This window comes from Cryptomeria japonica, chromosome 3 (genome assembly GCF_030272615.1).
Source record: "Cryptomeria japonica chromosome 3, Sugi_1.0, whole genome shotgun sequence".
NCBI classification, from domain to species: Eukaryota; Viridiplantae; Streptophyta; class Pinopsida; order Cupressales; family Cupressaceae; genus Cryptomeria; species Cryptomeria japonica.
The window spans coordinates 329434077-329459453 of record NC_081407.1 but is presented as its reverse complement, the minus strand read 5'-3'; the positions used below and the strand labels follow the sequence as shown (position 1 = coordinate 329459453).

Here is a 25377-nt window from a genome sequence, read left to right as displayed (position 1 = left end):
ACTTACATGTGTATATATATGTTTAATACATTATATATACAATGTCATATTATACACATATTATATATACAATGTCATATTATACGCATATTATATATTACACATATTATATGAATATACACATATTATACATAGAATATCATATTATACAATAGCGTGTATGCGTTGTGTATAGTAAAGATGGTGCGTATGCATTGTTTAAAGGGAAATGAGCGTGTACACGCTTTTCACTTTTTAGGATTGGAAATAGGCCTAGATGACAAAGCTACGGATTGGAAGTTTGATTTCCCTCCATTTTTCTCATTTTTGACGTGTTTTACTTTATCAACTTGGTTTATCGACTTTGTCGTCATCAAGTTTACACTTCATAAACTGGGTATTTCTAAAATTGCCACCATATTTTCACTCATCTTCTGAGCTTTCTAACCATATAATTTTTTTTCAATTTGAACAACAATAACATATTATTATTGAATTTCTTTTACCAATGTCTCCATAGTTCTCACAGACATAGGTGCACCATTTTTTGAATAACTTTTGATATACTTATCCAAATTTAAAAAACTTTATATATTATGGTAGTGCACTTGATTCTTTACAATTTAAAAAAAAAATTGTATTTTCGATTTGTTTAGTGCAACTTATGCTTCGCGCACAAACAGGTGCCGAATTTTTAGGATGTGCTCGATTGGAAAAATCATAAAAAACAAAATACTCAACAAAAAAATACACATCTTCTAGTGCTCAACTCTTAACTATCTTTCTGCCAAAGGATTTGTCAAAATACTAAATCTAACTATGACTTTTTTGATGTGCACATCAGACACTATGTTATGTTTTTCAGAAAAAAAATAGGGTTAGTTTTTCGTACGCAAAGGATTTGACCCCCTTAATCTTATCCAATTTTGAAAAAATTTTGTGGTTTGGAAACTAGATTCAAAGTACTACAATATTTGTTTTTTGATTATCTTCATATCTTGAGTGGATGACTTTCAAATTTTGCCTCTAAGTTCAAGTTCACTTGATTTTAGAAAAAAAGTGTCCACTTATACCCCCCTTTTTGACCACCATCTTTGTGCACTTACCCACACATAACATAATATCATACATAGCATGATACCAAGTTAGCATGATACACCTATGGTTACTCCTACCCAAGTGCAAACACAAGAAGCAATGGAAATGGGTGTGGACCAAGACAACTCAAGAATTATTATGACAATAGAAAACCAATAAAATTTATTTTCAGAGCCTAAGGCCAAACAAAATGAAGAGACAAGAAACATAGAGTCAAAGAAGCATGGAGAACAATAAAAAGAGGATCTATCTAGGCCCCCACCCCCCAGATGACTCCTCCAGAATTTTAAACTTAGGTGCACAAGAAACAAGATGAAGAACAAAGGCCAAAGTAGGTTGTAACTACCATGAACCCATCCATCCAAAGTTATGAGAATCTAGATGTTCCTAAGTGGCTACAATTCAACTTTTAAAGGATAAAGAAGAGAGTATTGAAGAAAGTAAGTTTGCAAAGATGATCATTGAGGTTGAGGCCGCAAGGAAGCCAAAGAAGACAATGACCTTGTATGCCACCTAAAACTATGAAAAAGGAGAGATAGTTGCAAAGATCGCTATCCCAATGCCAAATAAGGATGACTGAGAAATGGATCCTTTTGATCATTAGGGAAATTGAGTGAAATTTAGAAAATAAACTAAATGGGGAGAAGTAGCAACTTTAGATGCAACTACTGAGACTATAAAGGTAAGGAATCAAAAACAATACCAATCTAAACAAGAAAGGAAGGCTATTTAGTATCATAGTACATGAACAACTCTTTAAAGATCTTGATGCCCCTTGATCTTCTGAAGTTTCAGGGATACTGATGCCTACTTTTCTTCCTAAAAAAGAAATGGAATATTTGTATGCTATGAAGGGTAAAGCTACAATGATGGATACATGGGTTATGGAGCAAATGAATCACATCAGAACCTTCTTTGCTAAGTTCTACAATGTTTATGATGAAGTCAGTAAGTTGGAATTAATAATATCAGCCTGTGCTAATCAATGGGAGAAAGATGCAAGGAAGTGAAATTAAAATGTTGAGTGAAAATAAAATCAAAAAAACTGATGTATTGAGAGATGAAGATAATGGCTTCATTCAAATTAGTCTAGACGAACTAATATTCAAGATAGAAATCACAGAAGGAAAAATAACTAAGCTGGTAAAGTGCCGTTATCCCATGTTAACTGAGCATTGGTCTTATGATGAATACATAACAATCAATTTGGGGGCTCATCTCTTTAGATCAGATAAGGATTGGTCGAACACTATATAAGTTATTTTGTCTAAATGGGATAAGAAAGTGGAAGAGAAGTTTGGGCCAAATTGTAAATTTGATGAACAAGTCTTAATGAATGTATGGGGTTAATTGTGGCTACATCGCATGTTGTCAATGTGGTGAAAACCTTAGAGAATTCCATTACTAGACTAAATAAAGTTGTTAGAGATGTTGACTTTTGAATCAAATGGATAGATGGGCAAAATGAAAGATCTTTAGGCTAATATTTGTATAATTATAAGGAGTATAAGGAAAGACAAAAGAAGGCTTCCTCCATAAGAAATCCAAGTCTAAATTGATTTGTTTCAAATTTTGATCAAGTAGATGGCAAATAATGGATTCTTAGTTAATTTGAAGTGATGACCTAGCAAGCTTATCTTTATTTAAGTTAGGGCCCATCCAAATACTATTAGTTAATTGCACCCAAATTAGAAAGTTTCCTTCTTTCTACAAGCATTTCAACTTCTTCCTCTACATACATGAAATCCAACTTCAATGTACACAAATTATAAGGGAAAGTGTGAGTTGTCCACTCTAGTTCGGGCTGGTAATTACTCACTTTCTCTTATTTAGCATATCATACTTACTATTTTGGGGTTATTGGACTAGAATGAAAAAAGTTAGAAACTTGCATGTTGGCTGGACTTCCTAGAGGTTAGGTGATTTTGGGCAAGTTATTTCATAGAATTAAGGTGGTTTCCTCCTATAGATTGATGTTTTCAAGATATTTAAAAGGTTGAAAAATTGATGATTTGAGGCCTCTAGCATAGTTTATTTCAATTTTTGTGGCTCTTTATTCTCTTTGTTTCATGATACATTTTATGAAGACAGTGGACTCAAGTGCTAGTGATTTGCTAGTACATGGTTAATATATCAAGTTGTTGTCGACTCATTGTCTCATTGAGCTTTTGGTATTTTTCTAGTATCTACATCTTCCATGATTTAAGAATGATTTAAAATATTTGTTTCAAGCTTATTTACTTCAAAAGTCACTTTATTTATGCTAACATTTGGTGTTTGAGGTTAGGGTAAATTTATGGAAAAGGGAAGGGTAATATCTGGTTACTTCATTTATTTTCTAGATTTGATTAATTTAGCATGTCAAATGGATCTGAAAACTAACCATGTTGATAATGTATGCTCAGAATATGTGCTAGTAATTTGTTTTCTCTTTCTCCCTACTCTATCTTTCTTGTTAGAGTATAGTTGAGAGGCCACCACTATCTCAATATATTTTTTATTTTTTCTAAGTAGATGATAGTTTCTTCCTAATAGAATTCACATGAATCATTCAATCACCTTCTATCTGCAAATTCTGCACTCATTTGATTCTCAAGTGTTCACAAGTCTGTAGGTCGAGAAATAATGTGCTTCTACCTGCTTCATTGTTAGTTACTAGTGCTAATCTCTTTGAGGCAGCTCCAACCATATTTCTACTAAGGTCCCCTGCGCGACCATATTTCCACTATGATCCCTAAATCTGCAACTAGTTTATGAGATTACAAGGTGTCCCCTTGACACTTCAAATTAAGTTTGAACCAACCTTTGGGACTAGACAGACCAACCTATTCCCTTTCTTGGATTTGTCAAGGGATTAATCCCTCCATCCCCATTAATGAGGGGTTATTTACTACATATATTATTTTATCCCTACTCTATTTGTTTTCCCTTGCTCCCTACTCTATATTATGCAAATCCGAAGATCCAATAAATGAATTAAGGTGAAGATTCGACAATTCCTCATTCTGCAAATCTAAAATTAAAGTCAAGAATCTACTTCCAATGGTGAGAGTGTTGTTTGATCTTTCCAGGGGTTGAAGCTGACATAGACGCCTGCGCGGGATTGAATGCACAAATGACTTGCCCTCTTTTCTTTTTTTAATTAATGCCCATTGTCGTCAAAATTTCGACGATCACGGGCACTTTTTTGAAAAAAAAACAAATTTCATTACTAATGCTTTCTCCGTAGAAACCAAATGTGAAATTACAGTCAGAATTCTGACGAATTCGGCATTTTAAAAAAAAAAATCAAATTTGATCACAATATACCTTCTCCGTCGGAACGTCCGTCAAAAATCTAGACCAAATGTATTAGTGAGCCAAGGGTCAGGTGGGTTTTAGATCAAAACATTCTACTATAGACCATGGTGTTACACTTAGGTTTTTGGTTTAGATTTTTTGGAATACTCAAGGGGGTGAGGTTTTTTCTTGCTTTGTAGACTTTAGAAAAGTCTTTGATACAGTTCCACGAGATAAACTATGGCATAGGATGGAAGAATTGGGAGTTCCAATTGGGCTTAAGGCTGTTGTCCATAGGCTTTATAAGCAGACCAAGGCTAAAATCAAAACCTCAGAAGGAATGTCAGAGTGTTTTTTCAGTGATATTGGTGTCAAACAAGGTTGCCCTCTTTATCTAACACTATTTGGGTTATATATTGATAAGTTGGAAGAGTGGCTAAACAAGAATAGCAATGAAGGAGTCTAGTTGGCTAATTATATAATAAAACTACTTCTATATGCGGATGGTCTCATCTTAATAGCTAAATCTGCAAAGGGTTTGAGAGAACACAAAACGCTTGAAGTCTTTTGCCAGGAAGTCAGTATGCAAGTGAATATTAGCAAGACCAAAGTTATGATCTTTTCTTTGAGAAGAAATAAAAAGATACAAGACAATTTTCTTTTTGAAGGTAGCCCACTGGAAGTAGTGAACAAGTACAAATATCTTGGACTCAATTCTCACAATAAGCTTAATTAGGAAACTTGTAGAGTAAAAATAATTCAAGGTGGATGGAATGCAATTGGAAATAATCCAAAAATACCTAATCATAAGTCCTTTCAGAATTAAAATAGTTGTTCCATATGAGATTCTTTTAGCTGAAACTAGTACCTATCCCTTGGAAGCTTTAGCGATGGTTTGTTTAGTAAACTATCTAAAGAAGATTCAAAATATGGAAAATCATCGTTGTCCTAAGCTGATTATGGGGAAAGACTAGATAGAAGGAAGAACACATGGATAAGACAAAATGACAATTGGATGAGAAAATGGGGCATTAGTATACAAAAATGTCCAAACGCCAATAAGAAATTAAAAAAATTGTGAACGAAAAGTTCAGGAGCAGTTTATGAACAAAACTAGTTGGACATAAAAAAGCCTATTATATAACAGAATTCAACCCCATAGGAGATCACGAAGAAAAAACCTACATAGGAGCAAATATTAAATGGAAAGCAAAAATGTTAATTGTTTCAGATCTGATTAAATGGAAATTTTGTCTAATTTTTGGATTAATTGTTTCAGATCTGATTGTTAATGTTAATTCAAATTAAAAATTACAATCTTTGATCAAATTTCAAATTAATTTTAGAAATTAAGAGGTTATTTTTGCAAAACCCTAATTTTTAAATTTAAATTTACTAGAGGATTGCGTGCTCTTTATGAATTTATCTTTTCAAAATCACAAATCAATTTGCTTAATTAATTGAACAATCATTTTTTCAAAATTTTGTATTGTTTAATTACTTTAAAATTCAATCTCAAATTTCAAATCTTAAATTTCAAATTTTCCATTTCCCTCCTTTGTGCATGAGTTTTATTACTATTAGTCCAACCCATAATATCCCTGTGAGGAGTTGTATAATTAAGGCTTCCCAAGGTGTAATTACCGAGGAGATAGAGCCTAATTTGGATAACTTGTTCCATGAAGATGTTGGTGGTTCTTCCAATTCTACAAATGAACCCATTTATCCTCATTCTTTCCTTAATACTCATGATGTGGATGAATCAATCACTATGGTTTTTGTTGACCAATTGGTGAAGATTGATAATAAATTTGAAAATCTTCAATAGTAGATGAGTCAACAATACCCAGAAAGTGAGGCTCTACCATTGATTGAAGGATTAAAAATAATGGTTCAAAGCAATAAACTTGGTGTTTATTTGTTACGTGGTATTGCTCATATTGTGGATACTAATATTATGTCTATGAAGAGTTGTGTTGAATTCCTTGGTTATACATAACCTCCTAGTCAAGTTAATCATTCCATTCCTATGACTACTCATGTGGCTAGCGTTCCCACTTTTACATCTAACATCATGGCTACCTCTACACAAAATGTCATACCTATACATTCTAGTCAAGGGGACAACTCCTCTAATCATAATTGCTTCATCCCTCCTCCTGTGAGTTTTCCATTTGTTGCACAATCATCTCCCATACCTACCTATCATTGTGTCCCACCTCCTTATTCTCAAGCTCCTCCTTCATTTAACAATGTTACTCCTCCTTCTCAATCCAACATGTCTAATTTCAATCCATCCATCAAAGATACCATCAATAATCTAACCCAAATAGTGTCTTCCTTATAACAACAAATAACTTCCATGAATCAATCTAAGTATAATGTGCTCACATTTGATGTGGCGAGCCCATTATCCAATGACATTGTTCATTCTAACCCTTCTAAACATGTATAAGTCCCTCAATTGGAGCTTTATAATGGAAAAGGTGATCCCTTGACTCATGTTAAAACATTCCAAACTTTGTGTAGTGACTTTGCTCATGACCAAAGAATTTTGGCTAAATTGTTTACTAGAATGCTTAGGGATAAAGCTTTGCAATGGTATTGTTTGTTGCCTCCTTATTCCATTACTCCCTTTCAATAATTGGCTAATGCTTTCATTCAACAATTTCATAATAATATTGATCCTAAATTACTTTGATGGATTTGATGCATTGTAAGCAATGTGTTAAGAAAAAGTGATTAATTTTATTGGTAGATATAAACATCTGTATTCACAAATGGCTTTTCTTGTGCCTGATCAAGATATTCAAAGAATTTTCATTTCTATTCTGTAAAAGGACATTAGAGATAAACTTCTCCTTTCTGAGTTTACTTATATTATGTAGTTGTGCACAGTACTTCACAATTATCACCTTATCATGAGTCAATTGGAACAATCTCCTTCAATGGCTTTGATTGATAATAGTGAAAGTGCTCAACAACCTTTTGCAAAGTTCAAACTGAATAAGGGATTCATCAAGTTCAATGAAAACAACAACACTCAAGTAGTAACCACAACAAAAGGTGTGCCTCCTTTGTCCAAATACTTTAGAAAATAATTCACTCCTCTTAATTAATCTTTTTATAGTATTATTATGGAATTGTTAGAAAGGAATGTGTTGAAACTTCCTCCTATTAAGCCACTTGATACATCAAAGACCTCGTCACCTTACTTTGATTCCAAATATTTTTTCCAATATCATCATCAACCTAGTCATGACACTGAAAAGTGTTATTCCTTAAGGAGTAAGATTCAAGACTTGATTGATAATAATACTATATTTGTGGCTTGTGTGAACAATAAAGGAAATAAATCTACAACTCCCCTAATCAAAATCTTCAAATTTTCAATAATCCTTTACCTTCCCATTCCACCAATGTAATTGAAACTGATCATCTTGCTTTCTCTCCTACTGATCTTGACCTTGAGTTTAATAATGTGGTGAACCTTATAGATAAAAATGAACCTCCTAAGGACTTATGAATTACATTTGATCCTAGTGAGACTATTGAAGCACATGATGGTCCATTATATATCATTGTGAGAATCAAAGACATAACCTCACGGGCGATGCTCATTGATACGACTTGTATGGTTAATGTCATAACTGAAGAATTTCTTTTTACTTTACAATTGCATCAAGTGACATATGATGAAACTAATGTGATAGTTAGAGTCTTTTATGGCTTCTCTTGTCCTACTATTGGTTCTATTACACTTCCTATTGAGGTTGGCACTAAGTGCTTAGATGTTGTCTTTTCTATCATTCCTACATCCGACCAATTTTGTGTGAAGTTGGAACATCCTTGGCTCTCTTCCATGAAAATGGTCACTTCTACTATCCATAAGTGTTTGAAATGTTTTGTAGTACCCCTAACATGTTCAAACCTTTTGGACCTCATTGACCAAGGTTGACTTTTATGTAGCTTACATGGATGGTTGATTTATTGTGATTGTGGTTTGTTATTCTGGTGTTATGCTTTGGAATGTGACTAGGTGCATATGATTATTAATTATTTTACATTGAGGAATAGATATTGAATATACATTATTTCTTATTAAAGAGTAGTTGTAAAATTTTCTTCTGCATTGTACTTTATAAATGATGAAATGTTAAGTTTATTTATGCGTTATTAATGATGGACTAAAACATTTACTTTATGTATATGTTGGCGTATTGTGTGAAAGTGTATGGGGTGCGAGGAGATGACTTTCCTTCACTCACTTCGGTGAGACAGGGAACGCCACGATTCTCCTTCACCGATGTGTCTACTGTGTTTGTATATATATGCATGTGGTTCGTTGATGCAGGAAATTGCAAGTACAAGTATCGTATAGGTATGAGGTATCATCTCCACCTGGCTCCACAGGTCTGAGCGTACCTAATTAACCGAATGGAAGTGGAGGAGGTAGTTCTAAGGTCCTAATGCTAACCCTAGCCTTGCTCAATTGTGAGTGTCGTCGGTCTTTTGTTTGCCTTGTCAGCTCGCCAAGTAGGCCACTTTTTCGACGTTCGTATGTGTCATGTTCTATTTTGGTTTCAGTTGAGTGTTGCGTGTTATGCTTTTTGTGTGTTTAATTATTCTCTTCTTGAGTAGTTAATGAGAATTTAATATGTGTCATTTTGATTAAAGGGAATTAAAAATAAATTATATTAGAATCATTTTTGTGGTAAATTAATTAATCGATTATTTTTAATTGTCTAAGTTAGAGTGAATGTTGAATTATTAGTGAAAGTTAAATTATATTTAGCTTGAGTAATTTTTTTAAAAATAGAATAAAGACCATTGTTTTTATAAATTGATTAATCAAATTCTATTAAGCTAGCAAAATTAGAGTATTTATTTATTACCATATGATGGAATTAAAATGGGGGGGTTATGCATTTTTTGAACAAGGATTATTATTTTCCAAAATTTGGAGATTTCCAACCATACAATGGATTTTTGAAATTTTAATTGGGAAGGATTTGCTTGGAGATATTTTGTGGGTAGGAGCTTGTTGGATTCAAGCAAGAAAACTCTTGTTGCTACTCAGTTTTCATGAGTTCTTTCAGAATCTTTAGCTCCATGTTTCATGTTGAAATTCTTCAACTTGAAGGTGAGTTTATTTGATTTCTCCCTTGATTCTTTATGAAATTGTGTGATTCTTGTTGCAAATGGATAGCAAATGGATTTAGAACCTTTCTCCTCCTTGAATTTTGGATTTTTAGTTTAGATATGAATTTGTATGTTTCAACTTTTTTTTTTAAATGAGAGTTTCTTTGGGGAAATGCTGCCCAATTTTTTATGTATGCCCAGAAAATGAATTTTATTTCAAAAGTGTGATGTTCTTCACCCATAAACCATAGGGTTTTAAGGAATTTTTGATTTGACAAGTTTTAATTTTTTGAGTTTTGGGAGGTCCATCAATGGTGGATGGCTTCCAAAACCTGGTTATTGGCCTCCTTAGACTTTTTGAAAAATGTGAATCTGATGTTTTAGATGTGAAATTATTATGTGGAATAATGATATTATATATGAAAAATTCATTTGTGGATTGAATCGGATCCGTTCTCCTAGCGTTAGGGCCAATTGACTAATTGAATACATGTACTAGAAATGCATTGTTGCCATTAGTTATTTGTGTGAATTTAAAAAATAAAATAAAAATAAAAACTCAGTCAAAACAACATCACAATAAATGTTATTTCCTATGCAATGCGTAATATTTTGTATTGTTTTTAAATTCTATATATATATATATATATATATATATATATATATATATATTTATATATAATTTGTAAATTTGTAATTTCCAAGTTGTAATTTTTATTCGAAATATGGTGTTAGATGAAATTTGATTTTAAAAAGAATTATCAGTTTAGTAATTAATATATAAATATATTTATACTATGTATTTTGAATTTACTATATGAAGAAAATGTTAATTATTGATTTAATGTAAACGCAAATTAGTTGTGCAAATGAAATTTACATTGTTAGCCATCAATTACATTCAGTCGATATGACTTTGAATTGGAAAGATTATTTTGATTTTAAATATTGAATTTAGTTTTCAAAAGTATTTTAAATGTTAATTTTCATTATCTTGAAATTCGAAATTCAAGTGGTTTTTGTTATAGCCAAATTGGCTAAAATTGTAATGATTTTATATTTGTCTTTAAATGATGGTTTATTTAGGCTTCGAGTTTTTGTTATTCTTTTTAAGGTGTATGGTTTAAAATCGAATATTGAACAAGTTTATTTGAATGTATGTTTACTTGGATCATCTTCATGCGTTATTCCATATTGTGGCGTGATTTTCATGAAAGAGTCAGTTATTGAATAGTTGCAGTTAGATGATATTGGTTTTTAGTATTTTATGAGTGATTGTTATGATTCCTTAACATGGATTATTTAGAGTGCAAGTGTATTCATTTGAGTTTTACTCTGCTTGGTGGACTTTTGGCGTTGATTTGTAAGAGTCATTTTCGTGCATGATGGCATATTGTTGAATGTTAGTTTTTTGTGCAAGTTGATTGGGTTAAGTTTTGGTTGTAGTCATAATTTCCTTATTGTGGTTTTGATCTTGTTTTGTGGATAGACCAGTTGTTCGTTCCACACCTATAATTCATTTAACTATGGTAGAAGGTTTGTTTAATCATATTGTCCTTCAGTTTTTTTTATTTTTTTTGAACTCCTTATGTTAGTTGGCTTTTGTAATTTGCCTTGGGGTTCTTTGGAGGTTGTGTAGTGTCATAAGGAAGAGTGACTTTTGAGTGGGGGCTGCACCCAAAGAGGTAGCAGGGTAACCCATCGAAAGTTGAGTAATAAGTGATAACTTAATTAAAAAATGGGAGGTTGGGTTTTACAAACATTAATCAAGATAAATTGTGCCCTGCTCATGGTTGAGTGCTAGTATAGACTCAGGCTGCAATGGGAAGTCCTAGAATGGCAAACCAACTACCTTGTCCTCATGAAAGGTTTGTTGGGTCTACATGAGACATGGATGGGGGCCAGAGGTTCGAGAGAGGCTACTAGGGTAACCCAGGATGGGGATCTAGGCCTATGGAGGCCTGCCAGGATAACCCATACCAGCTATGCGATGACACTCTTCACTTATGTTCACTAGTGTGTAGTCATGTGTTGGCTTTACTTGGAGCACTCTTGTGAGAGTCATGCTTGTATGCTTATATCTTGTGTGAGTACCTAATGTACATGTGAGACCATGTGATACTTTGTTGTGGCTTGTTTGAGGGACTTAGTACTATCTCCTTGCATGGAGGGGTGGTTCCTTTTTGGGCCACATGATCGGGTGGTAGTGCTACTTTCCATTGGGTATTTTGCTTGTTCCTTCTTGCGATGGATTAGTGTTGCAGGTGCTCCAGTTGTTATTCTATATTTATTCCATTCCATGTTTCAGATGGATCCTTTTGTTCTTCTCAGATCATTCATGTATCTCTTGGACCCTATGTGGTCATATGTATCATTTTTTTATGTACGTCTCGATGGTAGGTTGTAATTGATGTAAACTTTATGTATTTTTCATCTTTTATTTATTAGAATGGTCTTCCACTTGAAGCGGACCCAGAGATGTAGCCCATTAGGTGTGAACTCCGATATCAATTGGTGTTGTATGGTGTATGTGTTCATCTGGTTCCTTTTAATTTTGGATGTATGAATGGTATTATAGTTAAAATGCATAATGTGATTTAGGTGATATTAATCTTAATTGGATGTATGAAGTTATAAATAAAATGTGGTAATATGGATTATGATGAATGTAGCTTTAGTGATGTAATAAAACTAATGGTAGTTGTATATATTCAATCGTGCTTAATTTAATCTCTTATGGAATTGAATTGCGATGTTCATGTGGTAATCATTCTATCATGAGCAGGTTTAATCAATCTCATTGTTAATTGAATTAATACACCTTATGTTCATTGGAAACCCTTTAGGTGTTTAGTTAAGCCTTCCGCTTGTGCAAATTTTATTGCAATGTTTAACTTATTGCATCTTAAAGTTTATTAATGTTTTAAAAAATATATATTTGCACTCTTTTCGAGTGTTTGTAGTTTTTTCCTTTATGGTATCTTGATGGGGCATTACATGTTCTCATGATAATAAAATTATAACTTTTAATCATAACATGTACCAACCTACAGTGAGGCATGAAGATGTTTGTATTGATTATCTTTTGTTCGAACAATTCCATCCTAGAAGTGATGTTATTTTTAAATCTTATCAAAAATGGAAAAATGACATGATTTTATTCTTGAGTAAACCCAGAAATCCAACACTTAGTCTTCCTTCTAGCAATGACCATATTCCTTCTCCTAAGGATAATATCCCTCTTCTTCCTAAGGATAAAAATATTATTCCTCCTAAGGATGGATCTATTCCTCCTCCTCATGATGGACCTGGTCTCATTCCTACACCTTCTATTCCTCCTTTATATGGTGTGTTTCCATCTAGACTGCATCTTAAAAAGGGAAGCATTAGACATCTCCCATTTTTCAACCTAAAAGACCTTCTCCTATGCATCCTTCTTTAGAAGAAGAAAACAAGTCTATGCTTGTTGAACCTAAACCTTCACATCCATCGGCTAAAACTAAATGAAACCATTGTGCAAGAGAACACTGACAAAGAGGTCATGCTAGGGCTTGTGAACTTGCTTCTCAAACCAGTTCTTCCCCAAAGACACCAATTGTTGATATAATACCATTTGCTCAACCTTCTCCTAACTAAGAGGTTCAACCTAATTCTCCAAGATGTAAAATGATTAAGACAAATGATGGTATGAGTTCTATTCCTATTAGAGCTCCTATTTTTGTTCATTATGATGAAGAAATAGGTGAGAATATTGTTCATGATGAAAATGTTGATGCTAATAATTCAGATGATGAATATGAATATTTTGATGCTAAAAATGATTTATCTAAACAATTTTCAAAAGAACTAATCCTAGCTCCAAGTAATAGACAAGGTGACTCGTCATTAGAGCATGGTCCTTGATTGGAACTTGTGATAGCTCCATCTACCATGCTCGAAGTGGCTCCTCTTGCATGTTGTCCACCTTCCCAAAACTAGGACGAGCAAGATTGGGAGGTGCATAATTTGCATGATTAGCTTTATTCGTTTCATAGATCCTCTCTCCCTCCTCTCTTTCTTTTTTGTGACATTCCTCTATTTGTCTCTCAATTCTTCTATTTATTGTCCCTAGTGTTCTCTACTTGAGGATGATTTAAAGCATTGAGATCTCTTTTGGTCTATCCCATGTTGACTCAAAAGACACATGTGCCCTTCTTCCATGGTGGTTTTTCTTTATTTGGGGGATGGGGACAATTATATGCAAACATATATACATGATATACATTATTTTTTATAAAAAGCATACTGAACCTAGAGTTAAGTAAAACCACTCCATGTTTTATGTCTTGTGATCATTACCCTTTGATTTTCCTTTTCTTAGGGCATATTATTGTGATAATGTACTTGTATTTTTGGGTGTATCCTACCTTAAATAAATTTCTCTTGATGAGGTGTACACAATCACTTTAATGTGGGGGAATACACTCTGCTTCTTTTGCATAACTTGATACTTAAGTTACTTACCGAACTTAGTCTTTTGCTTTGTAATTTTGGTATTTTTTATTTCCATGACTCATAATAAGAGAACCTTACTAGGTTTGTAGTCATGGTTCTCTCTTTCTTTCTCTCATGATGTCCCTTTTATCTTGTCATCAAAGTTGTAAGATCCTAAAGTCCACTAGGGGCTTCGTGCATCTTGCCTCCTTGGTGACTTGGTGAAAGTTTTTTGATGTGAACCCTTGTACTTTACCAAGAGTATGATTGACTTCATACTCTTCCTAAAGTGGGGGCTAAATGTAATGTCCTTAAATTGTATCCCTTTACAATTTTGATAGCATTTGGGTCCTACCTTAGCGTTTGTGCCCCTAGGCTTGACTATGACCTAATTCTTCTTGCACCATGCAAATATGGCCTCATTTTGACCTCACGCATCAATTAGGCACCTTATCCTAGTCCTAAAATGGGGTAGGACCAGGGTGCCATGCCTTGGTCCTCCCTATTTGGGCCCCTCTTTAAACCCTTTTTTCCATTTCAAATTTGAGCAGGAAACTTAGCCCATGTCGGCTCATGTTAGAAAATTAGTAAGTTTTTCGATGGGAAAGTATAAAAGGAGGCTTTCCCCTCTCATTTGGGAGAGATCCATCATATCACACACATATCCAACAATTTCATTCAATCATTCAAGCAATTGAGCAAGTAATTAGTTTTCCTTCAATCCTTGGAGCAACATCAAAGTCAAGATTCAAGCATTGAAGTGGACATTCACATCCTATTTTGTTAAAGACTTGATAAAACCCTAATCCCCTATGGAGACAAATAAACTTCACAAAGACATACATCATTTGGTTTTCAGTCATTATTCACCATTTCCCTCAAAAGGAGAATCTTCAATCACAACAATTCAATTATCTTTTATCTCTATTTCATGGTTAATTCCAAAACTGGGGTTTGACTTAGGAAAACCCATATTCCCAACCTATTTCCATTTCTTTCTATGTACAAGAGATAGGTATAGAGCTACGATCTTCAGGATAAACATTATTTATAGTGAGGAATCAATCCCCCTTTGGTGTGAAAAGTTGGAGGACCAGGGCGACCACCACCACGGTCCTGAAAAATCAAGAGGTCCTTTGAAGATCAAATCCAAATCTTCTTATACTTCTTAGATCTAGGTGTGGCTCAATACGACGACTGTAACTCACTTTTTTTGTGTTTTTACCTTAATTTCCAGCACTTTACCCTAATTTAAGCAATTCAACTAACAAAAGAGGGCAAAAAAATTCACATGTCAAATCCAAATAGTATTTTCAGTCCTTATCCCTATTGGTTTGTCACTAAATCTATTGGATTCGACTCTCTTTTGAATGTGATAGGCCCCCAAGCAAAAATTAGTGGTTTTCATCCTTCTTATGGTAGAAACCCTATTTTTTCATCGATTACAGAGTTAAAAATAAAAAAACGTCATTTTCAATAACTTTTACTTTTATTATTTATAAAATCAAACTTTTATTTGATAAAAATGATATTAAACTATATGTGCAATTGAGAATATTCTTTTAATGATCTTAGAAATAGAATTCATTTTTCATCTCCTTATATTGAAAATATGAAACTTGCTTTTCTTCTTAAATTTTTGTTATCTATTTTTTAAAAATCTCTTTCACTTTTATAGATCAATTTTAAATCGTGTTAAATATAAATTATATATTTGAAACAAATTTTTTATATATGATACCATAATCCTAATATATTAATAATAAATTTAAATTATATTAAAAAAAATTATATGTTTACAAATATTAATATCAATGTTGAGGTGTCTATTTTTTTCATTATTTCAATTAAATTATCTTATATAATAATATGTATAGAATAAGCGGAGAGATATCTTTCTTGAGGCACCTATTATTTTAATTAATTTTTCACATTAAAGTGCAATATGTGCCTCGAAAAAAATATCTCTCCACTTATTCTATATATATTTTATATAACCTAGTAATCCTTATTCTTGAAAATTGTTAGAGTGAATTAAGTTGCTATATACTAGAATTAAAATCTTTTGAAAAAGTATATGTTGGATTTGTGATACTCTTGTGGGAAATATATGATAAATTAAACAACAAAAGTAGTAATGGCTTACAATGAAACTAAAATAATGAAAACACATGCTTCAAATAATAAGACCCAATCAAATGATAATATTGTAATTTATTTATAAAAATAACCTTTTTTATTTTTAACAATTTATTTATTTCAAAATTTTGAATAATTAAAAGTTTAAAAGAAGTATCATTTAATCTAAAAGTGAGAAGAAATGTAAGATTTAAAATAAGCAAATACAATCAAAATATTATTTGATTTAAAAAACAAGAGTCATTTAAAATTATAAATCTTATATAGGGGAAAGGACCCAGTCTTGAAGCTTCTCAAAATCTTACGTGGAAATTTCAAATCACTCCGATTTTTTTACAGCAGCTTACTTGGCAAGTCCCCTGCTTATAACTAAGGTTTGCCACATCAACATTCTTTCAAGGTGTCCAAAACAGCTGAAAAAAAAAGTGAGACCAATAGGTGTTAAACAGGGCCCCAATACTTGTGCAGTTGATGTGGCATCACATGATTGGTTACTTTTCACAATAAATGATATATTTCATACAACTATTGGTGCAATGTTATACAAAGGTTGGACATTAAATCAACAAATATTGGGGTATTAAATCAACAACTTCTATCACAAGAATTGGAATGTGCTGCGCTCAATTACTGGGTCCTTTCCCCTATGTTATTATAGATTTTTGAAAAATCTAAATTATTCTAAAGAACAATTGAAGAGTGAGTAATTGAAAAAATTATTTAATCAAATATAATTTTACAATGTTCTCTAATAAGATCTTTCAAGCTTAATGGCAGCCCTTTCAACCCAGAACAGTGCCTCAAGTCTATCTGTTTCAGATTTTTTAGTTGCCCAAAGTCAGAGGGCAATTCTTCCAACCCAGAACAATGCTTCAATTTTAACTGTCTCAGATTTTGGAGTTGCCCAAAGTCACAAGGCAATTCTTTCAATCCATAACAGTAGCTCAAATTTAAGTGTTCTATATTTTTAAGTAGCCCAAATTCTGAAGGCAATACACTTAATGCAGAGCAACCTTCTAATCTCAAATATTTCAAATTATAAAGTTGCCCAAAGCTGTAAGGCAATTCACTTAATGTAGAGCAGCGGTTGAAAAACATATATTTCAAATTGCTAGGTTGTCCAAAGTCTGAAGAACTGTTTCAGTTTAGGGCATTCCTGTAGCCACAACTCTTGCAAATTGCTGAGTCGTCCAAAGTCTGAAGGCAACTCTTTCAATTCCTTGCAATTGAATAGCCGCAGCTCTCTTAGGTTTCTGAGTTCCCCAAATTTGGAAGGAAGTTCCCTCAACTGATGGCATCCCCATACAGTTAATATCTCTAACTTTGTTAGCTTTTCCATTCCATCTGGTAACCTTTGCACTATATTATTCAAATTGCACTGTAATAGTACAAGAGAAGAAGCTGAAGTGACTGTGGGAAGGACCGTAGAATCTTTAACTCCGTTCTCGGCAGAAACTGTAATGTACATAAAACGCAGGCTTGGAGGAAGCTACATATTTGCACAATAAAATATGGAAAAGATTGTCAAGTATTATTATACACTAAAACAAAAGTTAATTGAAATGATATGGTCTGAGCAGGACAGATCTTACCTCATATAAACTCATGGCTTGCGTGAAAGGGCCCCTATAGTAAACAAGATGCTCAAGTTTCTCAAACTCCATTGGCAACTCAGAAATGTCATACGGAATTTGGAGGCATCCGAGTTCTTTAAATGACTTATGACATTTCCCCCTGAATGCTATTTGCGATCGATCTTCATAATATAACACTCTTAAGGAATTGCTCATACACTTAAGATGATCATCATTAATTTCGATTGGAGGCTGCTCATGTTTTCTACGAAAATAGATGCCCTTTAAATTTTTGAGTTTCTGCACGAAAGTAAACCATATATTGTAAAACGGCAAAATGAAATAGTCACATTGTAAATAAAATTTAAAAGATGTTATATTATCATCACTCCTTTCAACTATTACATTTAATATATGGCCGGCTTCATAAAGTCATTATTTTTCCTACAAACTAATTTTGAAATGAACTTTCCATCTAACATAACTAGAATGTAAGCCTTATTTTCTAACACATATATCATTACGATTGTTATAACAAATTGACAAGAGACATTGTAAGTATGGCATACCTCTTCATCTTTCAAACAATCCAATAAAGTTTCCGGGTCTGTGATTCTGTTTTGCTCTGACATCTTTTTCCCTCTTGCTTGGACAATGTCATGAATAGTGATATCACCATATTCATTTCTCTTGATGAATGACGCTTCTTCTAGAGCTCTGAGTTCTTCCTCTCCTATTGAATTCAGTCCATTCATATCTGTACTTGGACCAGAATAAAAGAAAGATGTGATGTCTAGAAAAGCCTCTTTCACAGGTTGTAATAAACTGTGGTATACAAAATCAACCATACGGTCACTGATATCTTCCTCTTCGACCTTCTCCCCTGCATTAAGCAACTCTAATACCATAATATCTGCATTTTCAGTACTTATAGCGAGTTGAGCACCAGCTAATTCCAACAAAAGCGGAACGCCACCACACAGCTTGAGGAGGTCATGTATATGCTTTTCATCATTGTGATCTGTTGCTCTCTTTAACAAAATCTTTCTGGCCTCTGTCTGTGGAAGGGGATTCACAAGATATTGTTGGCGTTGAACATTCCAGAAGACAAACATGTTCGTCTCCTTAAGATTTCGAGTAGTGAGTAGTATTCTACTTCTAGGTGGAAGACAACTACCCAAGTCATTAGGCAGAAGTTGTTTGAGATCTGTCTTTTTGAGACCATTGTCAATGTACAGAAATACAGGCTGATTAGGATTCTTGTTTAATACCCGCCAGATCATTTGCCGACCATCATCACAGTCTGCCAATTCGACATTCTCTTCGAACAATTTTTTTAAAATCAGCTCTTGGAGGCCTTTAAGATCCCTCTTGGTACAATGTTGATCCATGTGAATTCTGCATTTCCTATAAGTTTGGGAATCAATGCGGTCATAAACGGCATCAGCGAGAGTCGTTTTCCCGATCCCTCCGAAACCATAGACAACCACCAGTTGAGCCGATGTATGTTGTGCATTCAAATCAAGAAGCTGAATTACCCTTTCTTGTGCACTCTCAATTCCAACTGTAAAGTTCGTGGAATACTCGATCAAAATTTGAGGAAAAACTCAAAGACATAACAGGAAAAGTTTTGGAAATCGAAAGAAATCTTACCTGCTGGGTTTTATGCAATCTTTGACTGGGAGGAAATCTTTGGTATTCTATTGTGTATGTTAATTACAGTTGACAATGTGAGGTCTTTATACAAGAGATCTATTTTGGCTTGGAAACCTTTTAAACCATCAGCTTTGACTGAAGCAGTAAGAAACCTTCACAAAATTCAAATATCGGATTAAAGTTAAATATATTGATTAATTAAATCCCCAAGACTAAAATAAATTGTTCTGCTTCTAGATAAAGCCAAAGAGATTTCGGCCTTACATCTTAAAAACAATTTAAAATTATTACATACTTTAAAACATTTTGACTATTTACATTTATATTTTTTATTATGTTAAATAATTCTTTAGCAACTTCTTATGGAATATAATGATCTATAGATCATTTATTTAATTTCAAGTCGATTATAAATTTAATTATGTTACACAATTTAATACCAAAATAATGAATATAAAATATAATTAGCCTTATCTTTTATAACGATATTTAAAATATTAAAGTTATTTAAAATTTAATATTTATTTATTTATAATTAAAAATTATAAAATAATTTTAAAGTTAAAAAGTAAAAGTTAAATAAATTTTTCAAAAGACTCTAACCATGTAGTATTGAACTATGAAGTTTTTTGTTTTTTTTTTTTAAAAAAAAAATCTTTAAATATAAGATTATATTGAATGTTTTAAATTTTTTTAATTTTTTAATTTTAGACCTTTTTAATAAAAAAAATTAGTTCATTCAATTTTAAAGTATAACATTATTTTTCAATTTTCATAATTTAATATTAAATTCTTTTTAAAATATGTTATAAATATACAATTACAAAGAATAAAAGATTACATTGCAACTTATAAATAATGTATTTAACTTTTGAGTTAGTTTTTGGATTCAATTTGCTTAAGATTATATACATCCTAAATGTTGGAATAAGATCCAAATTATGTGCAAAGGATAAAACCCAAATGAAACACACAAAACACACAGTCAAATGCATAAACTATTGCTTAGATCAAACAATCCAAACACTATAGAGACAACTAGAGGCAAATAACTTCTATTAAAAAAAAAAGGAAATTTACAAAATCTTCACTTAGATTATAGTATGATTACCAAAAAAAAAATTGTAGCTATTTGGAGCTTCTACACGTTATGTTATTCTTGTTCACAAGTGCTATTGTTGTCTCTCTTCACTCAAAATTGTTTCTACTATACATTCTCTCTATCTACACTCAATGAAATTACTATAACTCACAAAATTATTCCATTTTGTCTCTTGTTGCCTCTCAAAAAATTTCTTTTCATTTTCCTAATTCAAACTTATCTACCAAATTTACAACTATTGCATTGTGTAAGAAAGAAACTAGGGATGAGGATCCCAAAATATATTCAAACATTTTTCATAGTTGTTGGATTGCAAGTAATTAATTCTAATAATCCCTCTTAATCTTGAGCCTCTTTCATGTTCATTCTACAAATATAGAGCTAATAATATCAAATTTGGTTCTATCTAGAGCTCATTGCACATAACATCACAAGCTAATTCTAATGACTCCAAATGTGTTCAAATTAAACTCATAATGCCCCAAACTACCTCTCATGCACTCAAGACTATCTCTACTAAGTGGATTTCTAAATATGTTTGTAAACTACTACTCAAATAGGTACAATACTTGACTTTTATTTTGCCATTTTCAACCAACTACCTTATGAAATGATGCCTAATTTGTATCTACTTTCTTCAATCATGAAAGATAGGATTTTTGGTCAAGTCTAAAAATGATACATTGTCACAAAATGTGATTGTACCATCCTCTTTTTCTTCCTTCAAATTAGTTAAGATTCTCCATTGCCAACTAGAGTGGCATACTACTACATTGCTATTATATATTTAGCTTCAATAATGGAAAGAGAAATATTCGGTTGTTTCTTGAAAGCTCATAAAATGACTCCCAAATCCAAATGGAATACATATCCCAATGTATTATGTCTATCATCTACACTTCTTGTCCAATCAACATCTATGTATCTAACTAGCCCAAACTCATTTGCTATGGTACACACATACCATATTAGTTGCTCCTAAAAATTCTCTTACTATATTACCAATGTGTGTCCACGAGAGTCTCCATAAATCTACAAGCCAATCTTGATGTATGTATTTTATCAATCCTATTTGTTGTCAAATACATGAAACTTTCAACTCAACTTTTGTACATAGTTGGATTCACATTGCTATTGCAATCATTTGCACTTAATTTTAGACTTGTGGTTGTTCATGGTGTTGGTGCAAGCTTGTTGTTTTGCATTCTAAATATCCTCACAATGTTTTCTACATACTTTTCTTGAGAGATCAATATGCCATGATCCATTTCTTTCACTTCTATGGCTTTAAAATACCTTAACATGCCTAAATCTGTCATCTCAAACTCTTAGTTTATGGCACTTAATTTTAGACTTGTGGTTGTTCATGGTGTTGGTGCAAGCTTTTTGTTTTGCATTCTAATTATCCTCAAAAGCTTTTCTACATACTTTTTTTGAGAGATCAATATGCCATGATCAATTTCTTTCACTTCTATGGCTTTAAAATACCTTAACATGCCTAAATCTAACATCTCAAACTCTTAGTTTATGGCCTCTTTGAAATAAGAATTGAGAAAACCATCATTCTTTGTAAAAACCAATTCATCTACGTATATAACACAATCAAAATCTGACCATCAGTTGCCTTGATATAAAGAGTGGTCTTACCATCACTTTTGCTAGAATCATTGTTTAACAAATATGAGTCTATTCTATTGTACCATGCATGTGGTGCTTTCTTTAGATCATAAAGAGATTTCTTTTGCCTATGAACTTTGTTTCCTTTAATTGAAACATCATAGCCAAGTGGTCAATGCACATAAACTTTCTCTTTCATCACTACATTCAAAAAGGTTTACTTCAGATCAATTTGAAACATCTTCCACTTGTGTTAATATTTTATTGATAAGATTTCTCATGTAATTTCCATCCTTGCAACTCAAGCATATGTCTCATTATAATCTCTTCCAAACTAATGTTTATATCCCTTAACAATTAACCTTATGCCTTTCTATTCTTCCTTTGGCATTGCTCTTGGTCATAGAGACCCACTTCATGCTAATCATTTTCTTACTTAGAGCCATATCAATCTACTCCCATGTTCTATTTTTTTCTATTACATTCATTTCCTCATCCATGGCCTCGGACCATTTCTCTTCTTTCAGAACCTCTTCATATTAATTGGATCATTATGAGAAAATAATACAAAATTTAAATTTTCATTTATACCTTCTCCATAACTTTTAATTTGATAAATCTCCCTTAGAGTTTTTTCCTTTCTTAGCATTAGGGAGGCAAATATAGGGTTTGAACTCTCACTGCTACTACTTCTTTGTTGTGAAGAAAGTCTCTAGATCTATTTGGACTCTATACTTGGTAGTGTGTGCAATAGTTCGTACATGTCCAGAGGACTATGTAACTAGAATTTGTTACTATCTCTTTGGCTACTTGTCTACATTTTAAGCTTTTTGGAGTTAACTACCTGCCTCTATACTTGTTATGGCATCACCTTGTTACTCTCCATGCCCTTCATCTTCATTATCAATGGGAACTATAAGGAAATTTCCCAAAGAGGTTTCCACCATGTCATCCTATTACTCATTTTCAACAATCTTATCATCTTTGTTGATTATTATTTTCTTGCTGATAGGATTATATAGCTTATCTTCTTTGGAATCTTCACTATAGCCCATGAAGATATACAAACTAATCATTTTTCCATACAACGTGTATTGGGGGTAAATGTCATGCAAACAATGTTGGAATTTTGAATTCTCCCCGAGTCTCCCTGTTGTTGCCACCGACCTATTAGGAGCAATTAGTAGTTGCAAACTATTGAATACCTGCATTGGGATTATATCCTCCCAATTTCTCTTGACACGTAGCAAAGAAGAGTTATTTTTCATGGTGAGGTTAATGTTGGTAGGTCCATTTCAATTTCAAATTTTGTATGGAAAAATCTATGGGACAATGGAAAATAAAAAAGGACAATATTCTCCAAGTTTGTTAGTTGAGAAGAATATTTTTGTGAACAACAAGTCTGGGTGTAAGAGAATTTGCAGCAAGAACTAAGTGAAGAGAGTTTTCAAGGAGCAGTAGATAGTTTTAGACCAATAGAAGTTGCATGGGATCTAAGTAGTTCTAGGTTGTTTTATGTTGAGTGCAACTCTACATTGCTAAAAATAAACTATAATCAGTATTTGTAATCCATTTTTAGCTATTTTATAATAGTCTTTTTTAAATTTAATAGAACAAAGAAATTTGAATGCCTCCATTTTGTTTTATTTGAGCTTTATTCTATTGTTTATTGCTAGTGATTGGCAATCAATGCTATAGTCACTGAGTATTACTTATTTGAGGGTTTCATTTTTAAGATTTGGTATCAAATTCATTTGGACCTAAGTCCTTTGTGAGATTGGGCTTTTCTTTGGGGGTACTGAAGTTTATTGTGTAGGAGACATGACTAGAGAATATGGAAAGAGTTGGAAGTAGCCACCATCGTTTAATAGACAATGTTGTGATATCTGGACAAAGAAGATGAAGATCATCATGGTCACAAATGATTTTGTGGGAGCTTGTAGTTAGTGGGTTCATGAATATAACTAACCCAACTCAATTTGTAGTCCACACAAATAATAAGAAGATCCAACTAAAGGAGACAAGTAGGAAAGATGCTAAGACAATAAGCTTGATTGAAGCAGTCTTTGATTGAGGCCATTTTTCTCAAAGTAGAAGCACCTAACTATGAAAAGGAAGTTTGGGAAATCCTCTAGAAACAATTTATAAAGGGACTAATAAAATCAAATTGGTGAAGCTCCAAATGCTTTGAAGATATTTTGAGACTCTCCAAATGAAGGAAAATGAGTCTATTTCATATTTTTACACAAGATTCTCTGATTTCATAAATCAATTTAGAGAAAATGAAGAGACAATGGGGGAGTAGAGGATTGTGCAGAAAATCCTCTAAAGTTTAATCTCTAAGTTTTATGCAATAGGGATTTCCATTGAAGGGGCAAAGAATCTTTCCACATTGATGGTATATGAGATGATGGGTTCTCTTCAAACCCATGAGTAGCACCTAAATAGGTCTGCAAATTCTTCTTAAGAGAGATCTTAAATCTCAAGCTAATGTAAGAGGTAAGGGAGAGGAAGAAACAATTATGGATGAAGTTCAAGAGGCAAAGGTCATGGCAACTCCAAACATGGTGGTGTTCAAGGAGATAGCTCAGGGTAAGCTCACAACCATGAGGGAGCAAGCAACTCTCATTCAATCTCTAGACAAGGCAAGAAGATCAATAGCTCAAATTAGGGCTATAATAAGAGAAATGTTGAATGTTATTATTGTCATAAGTTTGGTCATTGCTCATGTGAATGCTAGAAAAGGTTGCATAATTAGTCCAAAAAAATACAAATGCAGTTGATGATAATGTAGCTGAAAAAAAATCAATCCATAAAATTCATCATGTACAACATTGGTGAAGAAGGTACAGCTGAAGTATGATATGTGAACAATGGTTGCAACAACTGCATGAATGGGAATGAAATTTTATTTTCTATCATTGATAAAAATATTAAATTTCAGATTAAAATGGGGAATAATAGAATTGTTCTAGTTGTGAGGTAAGGGTCTATTATGATCTGCACCAAGCAAGGTGAGAAGAAGGAGATAGAGAATTTCTATTTTGCCCTTCATATAAAGAACAATATAGCTATATAGTCAATCCAATAGGATACAAATTGTTGATACAAAAGGGTGAATGTATCATTTTTTTACAAGAATGAGAGCAAGAAAATAGTCAAGTAGTAGTTCAAATGAAAAATAACTAGATGCTTTTTTTGAGGATAGAGACTTGTTTCTCACCTCAATTTGTGGCTCCACCTCTCAAGCATGGAAAATATACAACACTGCAGCAACAAACACCCTCAAGACTATCATTCAAGACCCCTCCAAGCTAT

The 25377-nt window shown here is 32.7% G+C and overlaps 1 protein-coding gene across 1 annotated transcript; it reads right to left on the bottom strand.

The window, feature by feature from the left end:
* Positions 1 to 16904: 16904 nt before the first annotated feature.
* Positions 16905 to 17928, bottom strand: LOC131874502 (disease resistance-like protein CSA1). The gene is made up of 2 exons (XM_059217908.1): positions 17703 to 17928; positions 16905 to 17599 (listed from the first exon to the last, which is right to left on the bottom strand). Exons 1-2 carry the CDS (start codon positions 17898 to 17900, stop codon positions 17222 to 17224), a joined length of 576 nt encoding a protein of 191 aa, XP_059073891.1. The 5' UTR covers positions 17901 to 17928; the 3' UTR covers positions 16905 to 17221.
* Positions 17929 to 25377: the final 7449 nt, after the last annotated feature.

Bases quoted from the DNA above. Each gene is read 5' to 3' on its own strand.
- LOC131874502 (XM_059217908.1), bottom strand. From the start codon at position 17,900: ATGAGCAATTCCTTAAGAGTGTTATATTATGAAGATCGATCGCAAATA. The intron at 17,600-17,702 runs GTAAGATCTGTC...GCAAATATGTAG, and splicing joins AAGCCATGAGTTTATATGAG to CTTCCTCCAAGCCTGCGTTT.